The sequence below is a fragment of the Hydra vulgaris genome, chromosome 01, assembly GCF_038396675.1.
Source record: "Hydra vulgaris chromosome 01, alternate assembly HydraT2T_AEP".
NCBI lineage: Eukaryota > Metazoa > Cnidaria > Hydrozoa > Anthoathecata > Hydridae > Hydra > Hydra vulgaris.
In genome coordinates, this window is record NC_088920.1 from 12,087,055 (window position 1) to 12,109,805 (window position 22,751).

The 22,751-nt window shown below is 25.7% G+C and overlaps 1 protein-coding gene across 2 annotated transcripts; it reads left to right on the plus strand.

Annotated features, from left to right (window-relative positions):
• The first annotated feature begins 151 nt into the window (after window positions 1-151).
• On the plus strand, window positions 152-22,150 carry LOC136075112 (E3 ubiquitin-protein ligase RNF4-like). Of its 2 annotated transcripts, none has more exons than XM_065787412.1 (7): window positions 152-290; window positions 3,645-3,688; window positions 4,267-4,423; window positions 12,407-12,548; window positions 17,723-17,804; window positions 21,674-21,749; window positions 21,883-22,150. In XM_065787412.1, the coding sequence occupies exons 3-7, from the start codon at window positions 4,280-4,282 to the stop codon at window positions 22,030-22,032; spliced, it is 594 nt and encodes a 197-aa protein (XP_065643484.1). In that variant the 5' UTR covers window positions 152-290; window positions 3,645-3,688; window positions 4,267-4,279; the 3' UTR covers window positions 22,033-22,150. The 2 variants fall into 2 exon arrangements, with proteins under 2 accessions (XP_065643484.1, XP_065643485.1); XM_065787413.1 differs by having other exon boundaries at window positions 17,738-17,804.
• Window positions 22,151-22,751: the final 601 nt, after the last annotated feature.

Here is a 22,751-nt window from a genome sequence, read left to right on the forward strand (position 1 = left end):
GTAATTAAATGTTTAAATATTTTTAACAATTTTTAATTAATATTGCATAATTTATTTACATATATTGAATCGCGTAATATTTTGAAAATTAACAAAATTGTTTTACGTCTTGTATTCGAATAACTATTTGAATAAAAACATAAGCATTTAATAATTGTACTAACTGCTCTTTTAATTTTAAAATTTTGATTTAAATATTACCAAATATGTTCATTTAACTTAGATTAATAATTTTTAAAGTGAGTTTGGGGTGCCTTTTATATTAGAAGTAATTAGATGAAAGAATTACGGTAAACATAATTTTAAAAATGTTTTTTTTTTTTTTGAATAAAAAACATATTTTCTAAAATATATTTTTTTATCAACTAAGTTTATCAGACTTTCTGATGTTACATATGGGCGAATACGGTACATAAAACCAATTGTTTTACTAACTTTTGATTGGATATAATTTATGTGAGGAAGCCATGATAAATTTTCATCAATACAAATTCATAAGAATTTTATTGACTCATTTTTTTCCATTAGTTTATCATCTAAAATTAAATCTAGTAATTTTAAGGGAAGGTTTTCCTGTTGTGATTTTTTATGGAATAGAGTATACTTTGTTTTATTGAGTGACAGTTTTGAGTGACATTGAGTGACAGTTTATTAGTCTTAAACCATTCATTGACATTCCTTAATTCATAATTCATTTCAGAGTAAAGTTGCCTAATGTCACTGTTCGATAAGAAAAGATTTGTGTCGTCAGCAAACATTATCGCGTTAAGTTTTGCTGAAACATTATGCAAATCGTTTACATAGATCAAGAACAGCAAGGGACCAAGAATTGACCCTTGCGGAACTCTACACATAATTATTAGTTCACCTGATTCCTTATTAACAACATATTTTTTTCTTTCAGTGAGGTAGCTTTTTAACCAATCATAGACTTTATTTATTACTCCATAGTGTTTAATTTTTTCTAAATAAATGAGGTGATCAACCGTATCAATGCTTTTGATAGGTCAATAAATAATCCTAGAGTAAAGTTATTGTTTTCGAATCCTTTAGTAATTTGGTCTACTATTTCAATTATTGCGTGTTCAGTTGAATGGGTTTTTCGAAAACCAAACTGTTTTGTGTAAAATAAATTATTTTCATTAAAATGGTTATAAATACTATTATAGATTACACGTTCGAATATTTTGCAAAATACAGAAAGTACTGATACAGGTCTATAATTAGAGATTTCTGATTGATCATTGTTTTTGTAAATTGGGCATACTTTTGCCAACTTTAGTGCTTCAGGGAAAATACCTTCATTAATTGAAAGTTTTATAGTATGAATCAAAGGTCTGGAAATGTAATTTTTGTTTGAAATAACTATATTACTAGAAACGTCATCAAAGCCAGGTGATTTATTTTTTTTTAGAAAAGAAAAGGCTGTTTCATTTTCTTTAAGAGAAAAGTCACTATCGTTAAGTATTACATCATTTAACGATTTAAGATATAATTGAAATGAGTTGGGTGTGGTTATAATTTTTTTAGCAAAGTTCGGGCCAATGTTTGTAAAGTATTTATTTAACTCATTCGATATTTTTAAAGGACAATAAATAACAGTTTTATTGATATTTATTCTTTGAGGCAGTAAAGCCGTAGTTATTTTGTTTCTTTCCCATTAGATTATTAATTACATCCCATGTTTTTTTTAGATCGAATTTTTTTTTTGTAAGTTCTTCACTATAATAGTTTTTTTTTAGCTTTCATGAGAAGATTTTCGTAAAACCGTTTATATTTTTTGTATATTTTTTCATTATCTTCACTTCTGTTTTTCAAAAATTTATTGTAAAGTTTTTGTTTATTTTTTGAACATTTTATTAGAGTTTTATTCATCCAAGGATTTAGTATTGTTTTTTTTAACTATTTTAAATTCATATAGGCACGTTTTGTTATAAATATCAAGTTAAATAAGTTAAATAAGTGTTAAATAAAGTTGTCTTAAATAAAGTAAAAAAAGTTGTCTTAAATAAAGTAACTTTATTTAAGAAATCAAAAAATGGAAAGTTTAAGTTACGCAAGTGGTTATGAAATCAGCAAATTATGTTATCAACCAAAAAAACAAACTATTTTGAACTAAACAAGTAATTTACCATTTAATAAAAATCTTTACAAATGCTATCAAGACAAAAATTATGCGTTAATTGAAATAAGTATTTTAAAATGAACAACAATTTCCTAAGTCTACAATTTCCTTTTCTTTAGTTTAGAAAGTGACATCAGGGTTTTTTTTTTGTAATATTACTTTTTCCCACACCAAAAACCTTGAAAGTTAACCTTACTTTGTCGACGGTTAAAAGTCTGTTCTGCTTGTCATCTGTCATGAGCGGCATTAAATCGTGTGTGTTAATGGAAATTGATTTATGAATAAAAAACAATAAATAATAAAAAATTTAAGACCAAAGACCCATTAAGTTGGGTTTTTGGTGGGTTTTTGGTCTTGGCCTTTTGGGTGGGTTTTTGGGTTTGGGTACCAACCCTGTTAAGAAGACAAACCGAAAAGACAATTGCGATAAAGATAAGCTGATTTTTTTTTAAGAACAAATAAGTTTTAAAAATTGAACAATATTTAGTAATATTTTTAAATAGATTTGACAGTTAAATTAAACACAAACATTAACTTAAATTTTAATATAGTTAAATAAATTTTTAGATCAAATCAAAATTATATATTATTTAAATCTAAATTAAATTATATATTTTTTATTCGAATAAAATTAAATACTTTTATTATTATTTTTTATATATTTTTAATTTTTAATAAAATTTTTAAAAATCATGTATTTTTTATCAGAATTAAAATATGTTATAATGATCTTTGCTTCAAGCCTAAAAAATCAATCATTACAATAAAATAAAAGCAGAATAAAATTAAACTTGTCATTTTAATTGAGTTTTTTACATTAGTAAATATTTACTAATAAAAAAATTTAATATTTAATTTTATTATATAAATAGCTAATATCAAACATAATTGTCATTCAAACTTTTGTAAGAATTATTTTTACATAAACGTCATTTCAAAAGTTAATGCAATTTTTTTTTTAATAATTACTTCTTTTATCTTACCGTTTATTGTATAATTTAAAAGTTAAAACAATGAAAAAAAAAGTCGCTTAATCGAAAACGTTTACTGCTTACGTAAAAATCGCTTAAGGCGTAATCGTAATAGTACGTAAATCGCTCTATGCTTAACGCTTTAAAACAAGGCCTGAACTTTATCAACGTGATTTGGCTTTAAAAATTTGTGACTTATATTTTGATGAAAATCTTCTATGAAATTAAAAACTTGAAATAAAAAAAAATATCTTCAGGTATTTTAGAATTTTAACAGGCTTAGGGAATATTTCAATTAAAAAAAATATAAAAGAATAATTTAAAGAGAAAATTTCGAAAAATTTTTTGCTTGTGAAAAAAAAAAGATAATTAAAAGTTTTTACATTGATATAGTTGAATCAGTGTATAAAAAAAAGACGCAAATATAAAAAATAGACACAAATAAGCAGTCAAGCCAGTTTGAATTTTTAATATTACATATGGATACAAGGATACATATTATTAAATTTAACAGTGTTATGCACATTTATATACAATTTTTATTGTAGATATATGTCAAAAACAGAGTGGACATTTTTCAAAACTATTATTTGTAAGTATTTTTAAATTTTGTTTATTTTAAGATTTTATACCTAAAATTTATTTTAATGTAAAAAAAATTTTTTATGTTGATAGTTTTTTTTTGAAACCATTAGCTGACTCAATTATTTTGTTTAAGTTTGTGATAGGATTATAAACTGTTTTGTGTAGTTATATACTAGTTTGTAGTAGAAATGGTTGTATACTAGAATATAGAAGTTTTAAGACAAATAGCATGGTTTTTATGAAGTAATAAAGCATTAGAGATGTATGTTGCTTCATAGTATAATTCAATGTTGATTAGTAACAAGAATTATTTTTTTCTTTTAGAAAGATATAAAAGAAATATTTTTAATTTAAAACATGAAATTAATTGTAAAATAAAATTTTATCTACTTCTTAAAACTGTTTATTTGCTTTAATATTCAAATAAATTATAAATTGTTTTTACTGCTATTGGTTGAAAGTGTAACATGAATCATGTATATATATGATTAAAACCAAATTATGATCCAATTTCATGAATAATTATCCAATTAAATGTATTTACAAATATTATTTTAAAGCAACTTATTGTATAAAATTTTTCAGTTCAAAAGATGATATGAGTGCAAAACCCTTTACTATAACAAAGTCTAAAAAAAAGAAGGAAGAAACCTTATATTGTCCTGAATTAGAAACTCGACAGACATCTCTCTACAAAGAACTGGGCCAAGATGTTATTGATGAAAATGTGTCCAATAGTAAGGTAGTAAATTATTTTTCTTTATAAATTGTTTTTTTAATAATAATGGTAATCTATTAAATTTTTTAATTTTCTTTTCGTTTTTTTAATTAGCACACTTAAAATAACTTGATGTATTGAGTTTTAAGTTACAAAGTTATAAAGTTTATAGCTATAAAGGAATGGAAAAAGAAGGAGTTGAAAAATTGTGTAGGTTTGCAATAATTTATTGTTTCATAGTTATCAAAGTTTTATTGATTAGGGAAAGCTAAAGTTTCATATATAACAACTCTTGTTTATCTAAATTGAAGATGTTGTAATAATTTTTTTTTTGAACAAGTTTTTTTTCAAGTCTATACGAATTAAAGGAAGATAACCATCAACATTAAGATCACAAGATGAGGCAGCTGAACTCAAATTAGTCTCACTAAGACCAAGTAGGTCTGGTGAACTTTGCTAGAGATAAGACTCAACAGCAGAAGTTACTTTGAAATTCATGAATATTAGTGAATGATAGATTTAGAGAACTTGGTGATGACAATAGTTTTTTGTGTTTTATAGTTTTGTGTTTTATAGTTCAAGAACTTGACTCAATCCACATATATTTCTCAGTAAACTATTTAATAGTCCAAGCGATTTCCTCATTACTATTAATAAACCCTAAGCTGTAACAAAAGGCTCCAAAATATGTCCTTAACAATGCACACCATAAGTACAAACAGTGATATCATCCATGTGCAACATGGCACTGTTAGTACTCTGATGCTTTACAGCTGTAGATGGAATCAATCTCACTGAGAGCTACCACATAATTTGGGAAACCTGACTACCAGCCAGTCTCAGAACCATAAATTTGAGTTTTAGAGCTGTTTTCTCATTAGGAGATAATAGAATGTGTTGCCTCGTCATAAAAACAGAGACACGAGCTAAACCCATCCATTTAGTCAAGAAGATCTAGCATTCAACATCCTAAACTGGAAACAATGTATAAAAAAATGCATATACCCTAGCCTAATAGATGAAGAAGGGGTGCGAAGCTGTTTAATAGATAGAATCTGTTTACCCCATTATTTATAAATATATGTATGTATATATACATATATATATATATATATATATATATATATATATATATATATATATATATATATATATATATGTATATAAATATATATGTATATATATATATGTATATATATATACACATATATATATATATATATACATATATATATATATATATATATATATATATATATATATATATATATATATATATATATATATATATATGTATAAATATATATATATATATATATATATATATATATACATATATATATATATACATATATATATATATATATATATATATATATATATATATATATATATATATATATATATATATATATATATATATATATATATATATATATATATATATATATATATATATATATATATATATATAGTTCTATAGTTTGTTGCATTTTGGAAGCACGGAAGAAAAAAATCCTTCTTACAGCAACACATATGTCACTTTTAATTACTTTTGACTTTCGTCCAACATTTGCGTGTTGGACAAAAGTCAAAACCATTAATTTAATTACAAGTTAATCGTTTTTTAAAAAAACCACAAAAACGCAAATTTAATTGACCTGAATGTTTTTAAAAACATTCTGAATGTTTTTAAAAACATTCTAAATGTTTTTAAAAACATTCTGAATGTTTTTAACAATATAAACAATGTTTTTATTTTTATTTATTTTAATAAAATGTTTTTATTTTTAATTTTTTTACTGTAAATCATATATATATATATATATATATATGCGAAGAGTATTGCAACATCGACTATCTTATAGCCTGACACGCAAGGAAGTGCTGCTACATCGACTGACAAATAGCCTGACTCGCAAGGGAGTGCTGCTACATCTACTTTTTTTTAGTCTGATCCGCAAGGGAGTGCTGCTACATCGACTGAGGGTTTGGTTGGGGCAGGCAGTCTATCAATTAATTAAAAAAAAATTCCGGTCTTGCATTTTAATTTTTACTTTTTGTCAACAAAATATGGAAAAAACTTTCGGACAACATATAAGAGTTCTATATATATACATATATACATGCAATTATATAAATGAGTACAATGCAATTATATAAAAGTATTATAAGGAAAAACACAGATAGTATCAAATCTTTATTATAAGACAAAATGGTATAAATAAAATGTTAGGTTCTTTTTAAAATTAAAAAAATTACTTTTTGCCGTCAAAATCAAATTTTTCAAAAATGAATTCAATAATGGTCTATTCTCTTTTCAAAACGCAATTTTGTATATATAATATTTATAACATGCTGGTTATCAGCACTTTTTAATAAGTTATGTAAGTATGGAGATAACCCTACAGGATAAATGTGCATATGGCTCAAGGGTGCAAGTTCTCCCTATGCCTTTAGGGTGTGCCCATAAAGATGTTTTATATATTATACCATGTGGTAAACTGCATCCCTTTAACAAAGGCATTAGAAAAAAAACCATGCTCTAACTTTTTATAAATGAAAATATGAAGCTACTTCAGATTATACTTCTATTTTAAAATAGGAGTATAATCTCATTTTAAAATATGATTATACTCCTATTAAATTCCTATTTTTTTAAATGCATTCCTAACCTGTAGAGAGGATTAAAATTAATTTTAATCCATATTGAGTAAGCTGTTGCTAATAAAAATAAGACTACCAATTGGCAATAGTTGAAACAACGATATTGTTGTAGATATTGATTAGAATATAAATTGGTTTAAAATATTTATTTGCCAAATGTTAATAATAATAATAATAATAACAATAATAATAATAATAATAATAATTTAGTAATACAAAGTTATAGCTATGATTTTGTAAAATAGAAAAAAATGGAATGCAGTATAAAGTTGCATTATAACTGCCTTCAAATGGAATGTTTCTAAACAATCTTTTTTTTAAATTTATTTCTTGATTTACTCTTTGAGAATTTAGTTTATTCCAATTGTTTACAATTCTGTTGGAAAAAAAGTGATAATCACAATTTTATGAGTAAGTGATTGATGATTTTTTAAATGCAGTTGGTTGGTATTAAAAGGGTTTATGCAATTGATGGTTTCAAATCTCTTGTGGATTTTATATTGATAGCATTGTAGCTGTAATTTCTTAATTCATTAATAATTTTGGTCAATTTTTCTTTGTATGCTTTCTACAGTTTCAATGTCACCTTTTAAGTATGGACACCAGACGACGCTGCATATTCCAAGTGAGATCTTACTAGAGATAGATATTGAATTGTTTTATTACTATTCTGTTATTACTTTTTAATGTTTTCCTTATTAATTCTAAAAAATTGTTAGCTTTATTAGTTTTAGTTGTAATATGTTCCTTCTATTTAAGGTCTTTGTGAACTACCCACCCAAGTCTTTTTTCATTTCAGTTGTTTCCATTTTATGTTTATTTAGTCCATAGCTATTAATTTATTAAATGTTTTATTAGAAACAGCTGCTAACATCTTTGTCTCATCTGCAAACAGTTTTCAGTGACATGTAATATTGTCCAACATCATTAATGTATAGAACAAATAATATAAGTCCCAGCACCAAGCCTTGAGGTACTCTGAATTTTTTGAAGGAATAAATCCATGCTGGTTAGGATTAATTAGTTTGTTACTGTTTAAGTAATATATTAGACTATCTATAATTAAATTTTCCATTAACTTGCACGAAATCAATGTTAAAGACACAGGTTAGTAGTTTCCAGGTTCAATTTTGTTTCCCTTTTGATATATGGAACAACAATTACTAATAGCCATTTGTTTGAAGACATAGTAGAGAAATAAACGATTCGGTAAACAATAAAGAGAGGGGTGCCAAAATAGTTAATGCCAAATTTTTCAAGACTGCTGGATGAATGGAATCATAACCCTTAGATTTATTAGGATTTAACGATGCAATTTTTTTCAGAACATTTTTATAGAATAAGGTATACAGATTGAAAATTTGTTTAGAGTTTGTCCTTTCATACAAGCTATAATTTTCTGAATTTCACATATCTCTCTTCGATTTGAGGATAATTTTTTCTAACAATTTTTTAATACTGAGTTTTGTGGCTTATATTAGTTATTTACATTTGAATAATTACAAAAAATGATTTATAGAATAAAATGAAGAATAGAATAGATTTATAGAATGATTTTGAATTATTTTTGCAATTGGATGCTTCTTTTTTTTCTTTAAAATCCATCACCACCCTTTTAATTTCTTTTGTTGTTAGTTTTTGTAAATTTTTATAATCATGGAGAATCTCAATTTTTTCGCCACTGGCTATATATTTTTGCCATTTTGAACTTTTTTCTTTCACAAATTGTTTGACTTTGCTATTAAACCAGGGTTCATGAACACCCCCTACTACCTTTCTTTTCCTAATAAATTTCAAACTAAAAAACCATCATTGTATATTCTAAAGAAGACTTTAAAACTAATAATCTCAGATTTTAAGCTATTCCACTGAAGGAATTATAATCTCCTTTTGAATATTTATATTTTCTATTAATTTAATTTTAGTTTTATTGTTTGTTGTAGGGTAAAAGATTTGTTTTTTTCTGAACTCCGTAAATTGAAACTTTGTTTAATTATAATTTTTTACTCATATACTTTCCTCAAATGAAATACGCAGCAAAATGTGCAGTAAAGAAAATATTAAACGTGTTACTATCCCATTTTTATTGCACCTTATTGTTTTTACTTAAAAACAAAGTTACTTAACCTATATGTTTTTTGCAGTATGAAATCTGATTTTTGTGGTCGAAAAATTTATTTTTTGCAGTATTTAAAAAAATTAAATACCGCAAATACCTGTTATAAATTCTTCTTTGAAAAAAATCAATAAATTTATAAAGAAACATTAAGATTAAATTTATTTGAACTTGAAAGAATAAAAGAAATTTTATTTTTTAAAACAACTAAAAATATACATATTAAATATTTATAGCTGGTCATTCATGCTTTTTGTTAGCAACAGGTTCAGATGACTTAGATCTTTTTTCCGCTTTTTCCATCTTTATTTTTTTAACCTTCTTTTGCATTATTTTTCATTCTTCTCAATTCTTTTTTCATTTTCCTTTTTTACCTTTTCTTTGTCCACTTTTTAATACATTTTTTAAAACTTTGTCACTCATAAAGATTCCATAATTAACTTTCTTGTATTTTCTATTTGTTTTGCGTTTAATTGGTTCTAGAAGTTTGAGCACATCCTAATTTAAAGTTAAAGAAACCGGAACTGTCGTTTCATTACAAAATGCTGATGAAAGTATATCAATCTGCTGCTTCATAACGAAAGAGTTCAGAACATAGTAACCAGGAGTGTAGCTCAAAAGGTTATGCAATGGCTCTATATTTTCCTGTATTTTTGAGACGTAATAAAGAATAGCTGTTGCCTTGTCAATCAATTGGTACACAAGAAGATTCTACATGAAAAAATCAATGTAAAAATATTTAATCAAAAAAATTAACCACTTTATTTATACTGACAACCTATTATAACTTGAACAGGAGGAATTAGTTCATTACTGATAATGTTTTTACTAGATAAAGCTGCGTTTGAAAAAGTAGGAATTTCAAAATATTCAGTTACTTGTAGCAGATTCAGAATCATTATCATTACTTTGAAGCAGATTCAGAATCATTATCTACTCTAATATATCACTCAAGATGAGCATTCCTAATATTTAGTGGGAAAATGCCTTTACCACCGAAACCATTAACTATTTTTGAATTTGTAATAATTTTATCATTCATCAGTTTAAAATTTTTTATAAACTCAATCTCATCTACTTCCTTGCAACTATTTTTTCTTTTCCAATTATTAACTTCCTTTTTCCATCCTAATATAGCCCAAAATTGATGTATCACATATTTGAAGAATGTGAGTGCAGTTGACACTATGTGAGTTCCCCGATATTTGGACTATTTAAATAAATGAAAATTAATGCGTATTGGATGATTGTCTAAGAAAATGAAAACAGCACGTGCAACATCTTTCAATTCGTTGTCTACTCTTTGAATATAATCTTTAAAGGAGCCTTGGTTTTGCCATCCAGATTCAGTTTGAGTGAACAAAAAATTGCCATTGACAGTTCCAGAATATTGATGACTACCAAATTTTTTTAAATATTTGGTAGTTATCTATTGCAGCTATAGAAGTTTCTGTAAACCAAGATTCAGTTATCATAGCAATGTCTATTTTTTGTGACTTATTGCAAGCTTCAAACTCAAACATTTTGTTGTCCAAAGAGCAAACATTGGTGTACATAAAATTTACCTCACTTGATTTGTCATTTAGATTTGTTGATTTAGACGCGGTGAATAAGTTTTTATGCAAATTTAATGTAGCAGTATATACTTGAGCTACCTTCGATAATAGAGATAACTTTGGGTTTCATATTTGCATGGTTATGGTCTTGATCTTAACAACTTCATTATTTCTTATTCCAAATTGAAAGTCAACTACTTTTTTCTTCCAAATCATTTAGTTTATTTCTTTTCTCTATTAAGGCTTTAGTTAGTGCTCTCTCGCTAAGTGTTTGGACAAATGAATATGTTGATGCAAGTATCAAGTCTGGACCAACGAATGTTCCTGTGATTTTAGAATTTATCAGGTTTTTGCATTTTTTCAATACTTCTATTTTTTCCTCCTTTGAAGGAAGTTCAACTAAAATTGGTCTTATTTGCATCTGAGTTTTTAAATTTTTTCATATAAGCTAACTTTTATGTTAGCTAATAATGTTAAATAAAAATAATTATTTGTTTGTTTGTTTTTATGAAAATATTTAGCTTACATTTATACATGTAGTGAAATGTATATTAATTATATTGTCAAATGCATGTTTTAAAATATATTTAAGGTATATTTAAAACTGTTTTTTAATTATATACATGCTCTATAAAATTTTCTACGAAAAGAAAATTAGCGTAGTGATTGACTTGAATCCAAGACCTCACGTTTGCATATTACGACAACTGCTGTGATGCAATGATGTGAGCATCTTTAAATGAATTTATGACAATCCAAAGTGAAATATACCAAATAATTAACAATGTAAAAAATGACTCCTGATAGATTTTAATGATGGAAAAGTTTTACACTTTAAAATTATGTTGTTTTTTTTTAATTACAATTTTGTTTACATAAATAATTTTTAATTTGTAATATGATTTTTTTCATACCTAAACTTTTTTTTGTTAATACAAATAGTAATTTGTAAAAAAAAGTTAAGAACATCAATAAATGCAGATGTGTGAAATATCACTTATGATGTTTCTTAAAAAACGTGGGAATTCTGTACATGCATTGAATGAGAATTTGGGTTTGGATAGTATCTACAAAAAAAAAGGGAAATTTGTAACAAAAATTATTGTTTTTTTTTTCTTTCTGTTTTGTTGCTTTCATCTTTGTCTGAACAAGTGTTTAGAATAAAGTTTTAAAACAAAGAATATATTTTGTAAACAAAATATATTCTTTGTTAACTTAAATCTGCATTTGTATATGTCAGTATGACATCATCATTGGCATTTTAAGTGCATAAATATATATAATTTAAGTGCATATATATATATATATATATATATTAAGTGCATATATATATATTAAGTGCATATATATATATTAAGTGCATATATATATATTAAGTACATATATATATATATATTAAGTGCATATATATATATATATATATATATAATATATATATATATATATATATATATATATATATATATATATATATATACAAACATATTTTAATTTTGAATTTTTATTTGTTTTTTATCATATGATAAAATATTCATCTATGTTTATAATATACTTATAGATAGTATACTATATATATAATTATTTTATAAATATATAAGCACTATACATAATTTACTTTATTAATATTATCTAAATAAGAAATATTTTTTGATAAATATAAATATTTAGATTGATCTGCCTGAACCAAAACCCATGTTCAACAATTCACAAGAACAGGACAGTAATAGCAGTAATAATATTAACGATTATGAAGATAAAAGAGAGTCAAAGAAAAAGAAAAAAAAGAAAAAGCATTCTGAAGATATAATCGGTATAAAAGTAGCTGATAACTTAATAATTATGTTATTGTTTAAATATTTGTTTATCTATAATGTTATTTAACCCCTTAACTGATGCGGTCGCACGCCTTGTATGTCCACACTTAAAGTAATTTTTTTAGACAATTTGACTTTTAGACAATTTGTTTTTATATAGTAGGCGTTTTAAGAATATGCAGCAAATCAAAGCAATAAAAAACTAGAAAATAAAACAGCAATACTGGAAGAAAAGAACCGAAGACTATGCGAAATAAGCTAAAAAAAAGTTTAATAATTAAAAAAAATAATTGTTGAAAAAAAAATATTTAAATATTTTATTCCTTTTGTTTTCTTATTTTTTAGGCGTTTTTTTTTTTTTTTGGTAAACTAGAGGTTTTCCCATTTTTGTAATAAAACTAAGCGATGTTGTTAGGGTATATGAGTGTATAATTGACAAAAGACAAACTAAACAGGATTGTAAGTCAGCCAGAAGAAGTCAGCCATCATTCTCTCATCGGCGCGCCCCTGGTAGCAATGCTCAATAGTTGAAATCGTTTGGTGGAAACGTTCTCCATGCTCGTCTGTAATGTTTCTCTCAAAATGCTTGGGGAAAAAGTCCAAATGGTTATGCAAAAAGTGATTCTTTGGGGACATGTACACATTCGATTCTTTGAAGGCTGATAATAGTACTAAGATGATGTCTTTATAGTCGTCCGACCGGTACTTGCCTGAATAAATGAGTGCAAAGAAGAAATTCTTTGATAGAATACAAGTATTATGTACTTAATTCCTAAAACTTTCAGATACTTACCCAGAAAGTTCTCCACACAGTCTTTCAAAGTCTTCCATGCTCTGAGCTCAATCAGGGACAAGGAATCAGTAAACTGTTGGCTTTTCAAAAGTTTTCGAGTGTCTGGTCCAACGAATACTCTTTCCTTAACTTTTGCAAGTGACAGTTTTGGAAAGGTCTCTTTTATGATTTTCATCGGTTTGCCGTCAGAGTGTAATGCCTTAACAAAATTCTTAAAGAGGCCAAACTTTATGTGCAATGCAGCTATGAGCCACTTGTTCAATCTAACTTTGTCAGATTGAACAAGTGGCTCATAGCGAATATTGTGAACACCAAGGGTCGCAGTGCCTCGTGCTGGCCACTCATTCCTGATGTAATGCTCATGTTTAGCACGGCTATCCCACAAACATATAAATTTCACGTAACCTCCTTGCATACCTATCAGCAGACCTACAACTTTCAGATCCGAGCAAACTCTCCACTGAAATGTGTCATAACGAACAAGCTGCAAAATAGATTTCATAGTTTCATAAGATTCTTTTGCTGTAATTGAGTAAGCAATCGGGATGGCTGGATATGCGTTCTCATTATGCAAAAGGACCGCCTTTACGCTTCTTGTGCTGCCATCAATGAACAACCACCAGTCATTCTCCGCTTGTGTATAGATACCCATCTTCATCAACAAACCAGGAGTATCACAACAAAATAAAAAGTTATTGTCTTCACTTGTCTTAAAAAATGGCATGTAAGCTGCGTCTCTTGTCTTATAAATAGACGTTCTCATTTTCTTAGCTAGGACACCAAATTCTCTTAGCATTGAACCAGCCAAACACGCATCCTGTTTGGACAGGCCAAGTTTCCTAACAAACAAGTCCAGCTGTCTCTGGCTGATAGACTTTGGCAGCCAATCATCATCATCTTCATCGCTCTTCTTCATATTCGGCACATCATCATCATCACTCAAAACAACATTGAGAAGATTATAAGAAAACACAGGAGGCTCTTCTCCCTCATCATATGCTCTCGGTCTTATCGCTGATGGAAAGTCAGGGTAAATTATGCTGTTAGCTTTCTTTCTGGTAAATTGAAAACAAAAATTTGTCAAACAAAAGTAGCAATCAGTTACATGATCTTTTTGGTCGCACCACGACATAGGTATGGAAAAAGACATTCTCTTCAATTTACCCTTAGACCACAGGGACAGGTTAGACAGACACTTAACACAGATCTTATGAGGTGGGGGGGGGCGAAAACCTTGTCCTCATCCCCTAGTTTCATCTTGAAATAAGCATAATACAGGGTCTTAACTCGAGGTGTAATGGAACGCTCATCTCCTTTAAACATAAACCTCCCGCAAATGTAACAGAGCTTGTTAGGATCGTTATAGCACTTCCGTCTCTGAGACATTCCAAATAATCTGAAATAGCAAAAATAGTTATAAAATAGTAAGAGTTATAATTCATCAAAACTGAAACTTAACATTTGCTCACATGAATTAAACGGTGGATGAAGAATTAGATAAAATCGCCAAAAATAAATTGGTTCATTACAACAGTTAGAATTATCACTATTTTCACAATTTTGTTCTTCAGCTCAAGTAATAATAATGTTAAGTGATAATACATGATAATTACTTTAATATCAAGTAAAATAAATGTATTTGTCCTATACATTCATTAGAGTAAAAGCATCATAGAAATTATAACCATCGACTTCACTTAGTATAAAGTATATGAACAATGGAGAAATAATAAAAAATAATTTCCACTTTACAAAAAAATGGTTCGACCTAGACTATCAAAACTTTTTCTTTCATCATTCATTAAGTACTAAATGTTTTCGTTACAGTTTCTCTTGTATAAAAATTCATGTCTGGTAATTTTTTAAACAGCGCAATCATTATGTTCATAATCTCTAGTAATTCGTATCAACAATGTAAATTGGGCAATATAAAAGATACAATTTCAGAATGCATCAAATGCAGTAAATACATTTATTAAAGTAACTATGCTATACTTTTATTTAACTTATTCCGTCATTAACAAAATTTATTAATAATATTTTTTACAGATAAATAACAATTTATTTTCTTATTTTCTTATTATATAAGTATTGTGAAAAATTGTCAAATATAGCTAAAACTTTTTTAAAAATGAAAAGACATAAAAATGAACAAACGTAATAAACAAATAAACATAAGAAAAAAAATTAACAAAACTTCTTATAGTTCTAGTGTACATTGCAAATTAGTTTCTTAATTATATAGACTCTTAATTATTTAGAAATCGTGAATAAATTGCATATCAAAACTTTCAATTGTTGTTAAATCGTTTTAAAAGATGTTTTTTTCAACGACTAAAAAAAAGAATACAAAAGTTGTATACAAATTTTATAAAAAAAAATATTTTTGTTTATTTACTTTTTTTAATTAAACTTGATATTTCATTACAATTTTGTTTCCTTTTCTTAGGATTGTTTTATTTTTTCTCAGTAGGTAAGTTTAGCTTTTTGCCACGCACTATTGAAACGCTTTATAAGTTAAACAGATGCGAAATGCCGTGCTTAGTTTGTCTAAAAAAATACTTTAAATGTGGATGAACAAGGTGTGAGACTGCACGCTTCCCGGGAAGGCTTGATATATATGTATATATTTATATATATATATATATATATATATTTATATATATATATATATATTTATATATATATATATATTTATATATATATATTTATATATATATATATTTATATATATATATTTATATATATATATATTTATATATATATATATATATTTATATATATATATAAATATATATATATATAAATGAAAGTATTAATTAATTAACTCTATATGATAAATATGATGTCTATAATTTGCTTAGCTAAAGAAGCGAAGAAAATTATAGACATTATCATATTTAAAATCCCTTAAAAATTTTTTTTAGGGATGGGGGGGGGGGGTTACAAAAATGTTGCATAATATTGGAGGGATGGGGGTGTTAATAAAATGTCACCATGTGTTACAAGGGGGCGGAGAGGGTCAAAAAATTTCAAAAACTGCGTGACGTAATGTATGGACGACCCCTTATATATACATAAATTTATAAATTCAGGCCTTCCCAGGAGAGGCGTGCGGTCGGTCGTTTTGAGTGACCACGCATATATATATATATATTTTTTGAGAGTTTGGCCATGGTTTTTTAGCATATATTAATGACGCATTATTTTTATGTTATTATTTCCTTATTAATGAAAAGAATAAATTATTTAAAAAATTACAAAATAATACAACGAATTTAATTTGATTTTTCAGCGCCTTTTTAAAAATGCGTTATTTTTAATATATGCTAAAAAAGCGTGGCCGAGTTATCCACAAAAAAAAATATCTGTGTTCACTCAAGGCGTGCGACCGCACGCCTCTCCTGGGAAGGCCTGTAAGTTGGTTATTAAGTTTATCATTTTGTGTTTGTAAAGGATTAAAGAACACTTTAATTTTAAGAGTTGCTGGAAAAATTTTGTTTTCCCTTTTTTTTCTCTCACTAAGCTGTGTCTTAAGCTTATTTACTGCTGAATTTTCGTTTTACCCAGTCAGCCATAATTATTGACAGTTTTTGAGTAAAAGAAATTGATCAAAAAACTGGGCTTCACAACTTAAATAAATAAAAAACTAAATTACAATGTATCTCACGTATTCATAATACTTGAAAAATCTTATTTTTTTAATTTTTTTTCTATTGACTTTGCTGAAATATATATATATATATATATTTATATATATATATATATATATATATATATATATATATATATATATATATATATATATTTATATATATATATATATTTATATATATATATATATATATTTATATATATATATATTATTTATTTATATATATATATATATATATATATATATATATATATATATATATTTATATATATATATATTTATATATATATATATTTATATATATATATATATAAATATATATATATTTATATATATATATATAAATATATATATATATATAAATATATATATATATATTTATATATATATATATAAATATATATATATATATGTATATAAATATATATATATATATAAATATATATATATATATATATAAATATATATATATATATATATATATATATATATATATATATATATATATATATATATATATATATATATATATAAATAAATAAATATATATATATATCAACCCCTCAACCCCTTAATCCTCAACCCCTCAATCCTCAACCAATACCTTCTAGTAAGAAATAACAAAAATTTTTCATTTATTTTTGATTTTTTATTTTATTATGAAATCTTAATATATAAAAAGTATTTTAATTAGAACTTATAAAATTTAACTGTAATTAAAGTTTTTTTTCTCCTAGTTATTCACACTAATGGTGATGAAAATGACGAAGACGATAGTCTTCGTAATAGGCGAAAATCATTCAGGTAAGTCTCTCACTACTCTACTTTTTGCAAAAGATTTGCAAAAAATCTTATTTTTTTCCTCTTGCATTTTTTTAGTGTTTTTCTGTTGTTGTTTATAGTAATTTTTTAGTGTTTTTTAGCATAAATTTTAGAATAGTTTTCTTTTATTCTAGCATATTTTTAGTATATTACCATTAAAAGCAAAATTACATGTATCTTGTTTTTAATTAAAAATGCTTAACGCATTAGCCTAATGTGAATTTGACGTCATAAAGTTCTCTTTATTATTTTATTTTTAAAGAAATTTTTTTAAATTACTGCCATTAACACAAAACAAGTAAAATTTTATTTAACTTGTTTTTTATTATTACTATTAGGAAATGTTTATTTTTTTTTAATATTAAATTATTAAATTTAATTTTACATTTTTAGTGTTTTTTATATAAACAAATTGTTTTTCTGGGCATTTGTATAAATGAATTTAAATATGTTAAATATTTTTAAATGATTATTTCTTAAATAATAATTTTTAAAAGTTTGCAACTAAAAATGAATTTTTATTTAAAAAAAATTTATGAGTAACAAATAAAAAAATAACGTTAATTTATCTATTTTATTTAATAAAAGTTTGCTATTTTATTAGCGATTTTGTTGTAAAAGCAAAGACTATTTTTCCGACCACCATTTGTTAAAATGATATTGTTGTATATTATTCATTAAAAAATAATTGCTGCGCTCTACTTGCGTTATAAAAAAAGTTTAACTTACGTTTTGTGTAAATTTTTGATACAGCCTCGGAACACGCTTATTTAAAATTTAGTTCTGAGTAAAAAAAAAATGTTTAGGAAAGAAAACCAAAAAAACAATTACGATAAAAATGGGCTAATTTTATTTCTAAGAATAAATAAATTTTAAATATTGAACAATATTTAGTAATATTTTTTAATAAATTTGACAGTTAAGTTAAACCCAAGCATTAACTTTAATTTTAACAAACTTATTTTTATAAATATATTTTTTTAATCAGAATTGATATATATATATATATATATATATATATATATATATATATATATATATATATATATATATATATATATATATATATGTATATGTATATATATATATATATATATATATATATAATATATATATATATATATATATATATATATATATACTTAAAAAGAAGGCTGCTTCAGATTTTTTTTATGCTTGTAAAGCAACATGCTTAACTAAAAATGTTTGGCTTTTTGGACAATTTCTCTACAATAGATGGACCGAGTTAGTTGCAAACTACTGGTGTTGCTTTAAGCCAGGTTTTTTATGAAATGATTGTCAAATAAAAGTCAATAATTTCTATATCCTGCAATACATGATGTTCTAGTTTAAGGCTAATATTCCTACTCGAAAAAACCTCATTTAGTAGCTAAATAAAAGAGTATTTACCAGCAGCATGTTAAAGTGTCTAACCTCAAAAGAAGAAAATCTGCTGCTTAACATAGTTATGAAGAAAATTCACTGCCAAGATAAATACATATTTTGTGAATGGAATTGTTGCCACAAGATGAAGATAAAGAGTTCCTGATAGACCAGCAAAAGATGTAAATCATATCCGAAGACTTAATATATTAGCAAGCAGTTGTTAAATATAGAAAACGCAAACTTGAAGAAAAAAGGTGCCAAAAACGATGATGGTCGTCAGACCAGCCCTGACTGCAGTTGATATTGATGTAAATGAATTAACATTTTCTCCTACCTCTTTAGCTCAAACTACATCCCATGAACCAGAAGGTAGATAAGTTCATTCACGAATGGCTTGGTGTTGAGGAGCATCTTGCTTTGGTCTTTGCTTTCATTTGACTGCAAGTAATATATGAAGTTGTAATGGGGCAATAACTGTCATAAAAAAATTAATGAATCAAAGTTGAATTTTAGATTAAATGTCACAGAGAAAGTATTTACCATTTTAACAAGAATATGTGTCTTCATAACCACATTATATATGTATTTCTGGCTTTCAGCTCCTTATACAACAGAAACGCCAAAAAATGATCTCCTTTTTTTAAGTTAATCGAGAAATATTGTCAAGTTGACATCAATGTTGCAAAAAATAAAATTAAACTTCAGTTATGGCATTTAAAGATCTAGCAGTACTACCATTGTTTAGTGATAAACTTTCTTTTATGTTAAAATCAATGAAAAAATATTTTAAAGTTAAGTACTTACATTGAAGGTGATTTTGGATTTCCAAAAAAAGTCTTGTAAACAAATTTCTAAAGCAGTATGGATACAGGAATGATATATATTGTGAGAAACAGAAATTTGGCAACCAAAAACATGAATTAAAGGTGGTTCAAGTTTTTTAGTTTATTTGTATTGTTCCATATCTTTTTAAGGGTTGTAATTACCCCGGAGATGGAATTACCCCTCTCTACCCTATATATTGCTTGTAGAACATAAATGCAGTGGCGTCGATACAATCATTTGATTGTGAATAAAAGACGAAAGATTTTTGAAATGAAGAAATAACGGAGTTATTAATAAAGAATATTGACCTAAAAACTATTGATAAAGCCAAATGCAAAAATAAGTTAACACGAGCGTGAGCAGTTTAGTCATATTTGGATTTTTTTTCATTTTAGTGTCACCCCCTGTGTCAGGTCATGATGGTATCACCCGGTACGGCCCGCACCCCCTACTACTGCATTTACTAGTTTATTTTTTGTTAAACAGTTTGTAATGGAAGTGAGTAAATTTGTATTTAAAGAGTCAAAAGCAAGATAAGGAAATGTTAATAGTGCTGAAAAGGTTGAAACGTTAAGGTTTTTAAAGGACTCCGATGTATCTGATGTAAAAGGCTGGAAGTTTATTATTCTAATAAACTGATGGTGAACTTGGTAATGTTTCCAATTTGACCCCAAACTTGACAACAGTAACTAAGATGAGATGAGAATGATAAATAGTAATTATTCTTAAGGGTAACTTAATCAACATAATGGTTAACTCTATTTACGTAATGGTTCACTTCATCAACATGATGACGAATTATTGAAAGTATTCCATTAGCTTAAGTTAGTTTCTTGCATAGCTTATCAATATAAAAAATCCATGAAAAATAGCACACAATCAATACTCCAAGATATTTAATCGCGAAGATATAGCCGTTTATTATTAATTATGATTTGAATTTCAACATTGTTAAAGAAAAACAAAGTTCAGATTTTAGTTAAGACATTAGGCTAACATTTAACCAGTAAATTATACCTTTTAGATATTAATTTATATATTCATATAAAGAACGATACAATTTGTTGATATGCAAGAGATTTGTACCATCAGCAATTTGGCAAAATGACAAGAAGTGAACGGAGTTGATTGTGTCCTTTACGTAAATTAGAAACAATAAGGAATCAAGAATCAATAAAAACAGCTCAAACTAAAAGACCAGTATCGAGATTTTTTGACAGTATTTTTTGATTTTCATCATCAATGTTTTCAGTTATACTTATCAATGCGTGGTAAGTAAAATGTTTTGAAAACCTAATTGAAATTTATTTAAACAGTTAAAGGAGTTTAGAGAAGAGTTCACTCAGATTTTTTAAGAAACTAATGTTAGATAAAAGAGAAATAGTCTTTAGTCAGAATAAAACAGTCATTAGTTAGTGCATAAAAGTTTAGAGCTGTGTTTGAATAACAAAATAATTTCAAAATATTCAAAAGATAATTTTAAAATAACAGAAAACCTGTCGATGTATGCAAATGTACGTAAATGTATGTAAATGTTTTGAAATAGTTGGCTAATGCAATTCTTTGAATTTTAAAATTATAAATCTTTAAACAAACATTTAATTTTAACTTTTTAATAAGATATCTATATATATGTATAGGAAGCGAAAGTCTGATTCTATATCTTCGAAAAAGACGAGTGTAACTTGTTCTGTTTGTTTGGATAATTTAGATCAGGTAGATCATTTTAAAAAGGAATTTCAAGTGACTATTTTAGGATGCTTTTGAGATTTTATAATGCTTTTGAGATTTTATGATGCTTTTAAGACTTTATGGTGCTTTTGAGATGAAATAAATTCCTTATATTTAGATAATTTCTGATGGACGCAAACTTACTTCAACAATTTGTGGTCATATTTTTTGTGACCAATGTATATTTAAAGCCCTAGAGACTATTCAAAGTTGTCCAACGTGTAGGATGATGCTTAAGAAAAAGCAATTACGACCTATTTTTCTTTAGTTGTCCTACGTGTAGGATTAATAATTCTTTTGTTTTATTAGTGTATATTCTGTATATAAATATTTTTTATCTTTCTGTAAATTTATCTTTTTGCGAATGATATGGTTGATGCGCATAATTGTTATTATTTATATATTGTTGTATTGTTGATTCTAAACATATTGACTTGTTATTGATTTTATTTAAACATGTTGACTTGTTATTAATTCTATCTACCCAGCTAGTGTTAACGGATATTAGGACAACGGGGCAAGTTTGGGCAACTGAATTATTCAGGAAGTCATTTGAAAAAAAAATTATTCCATTGATTCTACCAAATCTTTTTATTGATAATAATTTAATAAATAGAGAAATTTCGTTAAAATTCTTGGGCGTAATTCAAAATGAAAATATTAATTGGAGAGAACATATTAATACAATTGAGAATAAAATTTCAAAAAATATTGGTATACTGTTTAAAGCTAAACAATTTTTAAACTAATCTTGTTTGAAATACATATACTTTTCATTTATACATTGTTACCTAAAACAATGCAAATATTGCTTGGTGCAGCACCAGCGTTACAAAAATAAATAAACTTCTCTGCAAACAAAAACATGCTATTAGGATTATTACAAATGAAGGTCGACTCTCCCATACAAAAATACTTTTTAGTAAACTAAATATATTAAATGTCTTCAAAATAAATCTTTATCAAATTCTTATATTTATGTTTAAA

What these genes read in the sequence shown, in the direction of transcription:
- LOC136075112 (XM_065787412.1), top strand. Translation starts at nt 4,280, where the DNA reads ATGAGTGCAAAACCCTTTACTATAACAAAGTCTAAAAAAAAGAAGGAA. An exon ending in GCATTCTGAAGATATAATCG is followed by an intron (nt 12,549 to 17,722) that starts GTATAAAAGTAG and finishes CTGTAATTAAAG; the next exon opens with TTTTTTTTCTCCTAGTTATT. An exon ending in AATAGGCGAAAATCATTCAG is followed by an intron (nt 17,805 to 21,673) that starts GTAAGTCTCTCA and finishes ATATATGTATAG; the next exon opens with GAAGCGAAAGTCTGATTCTA.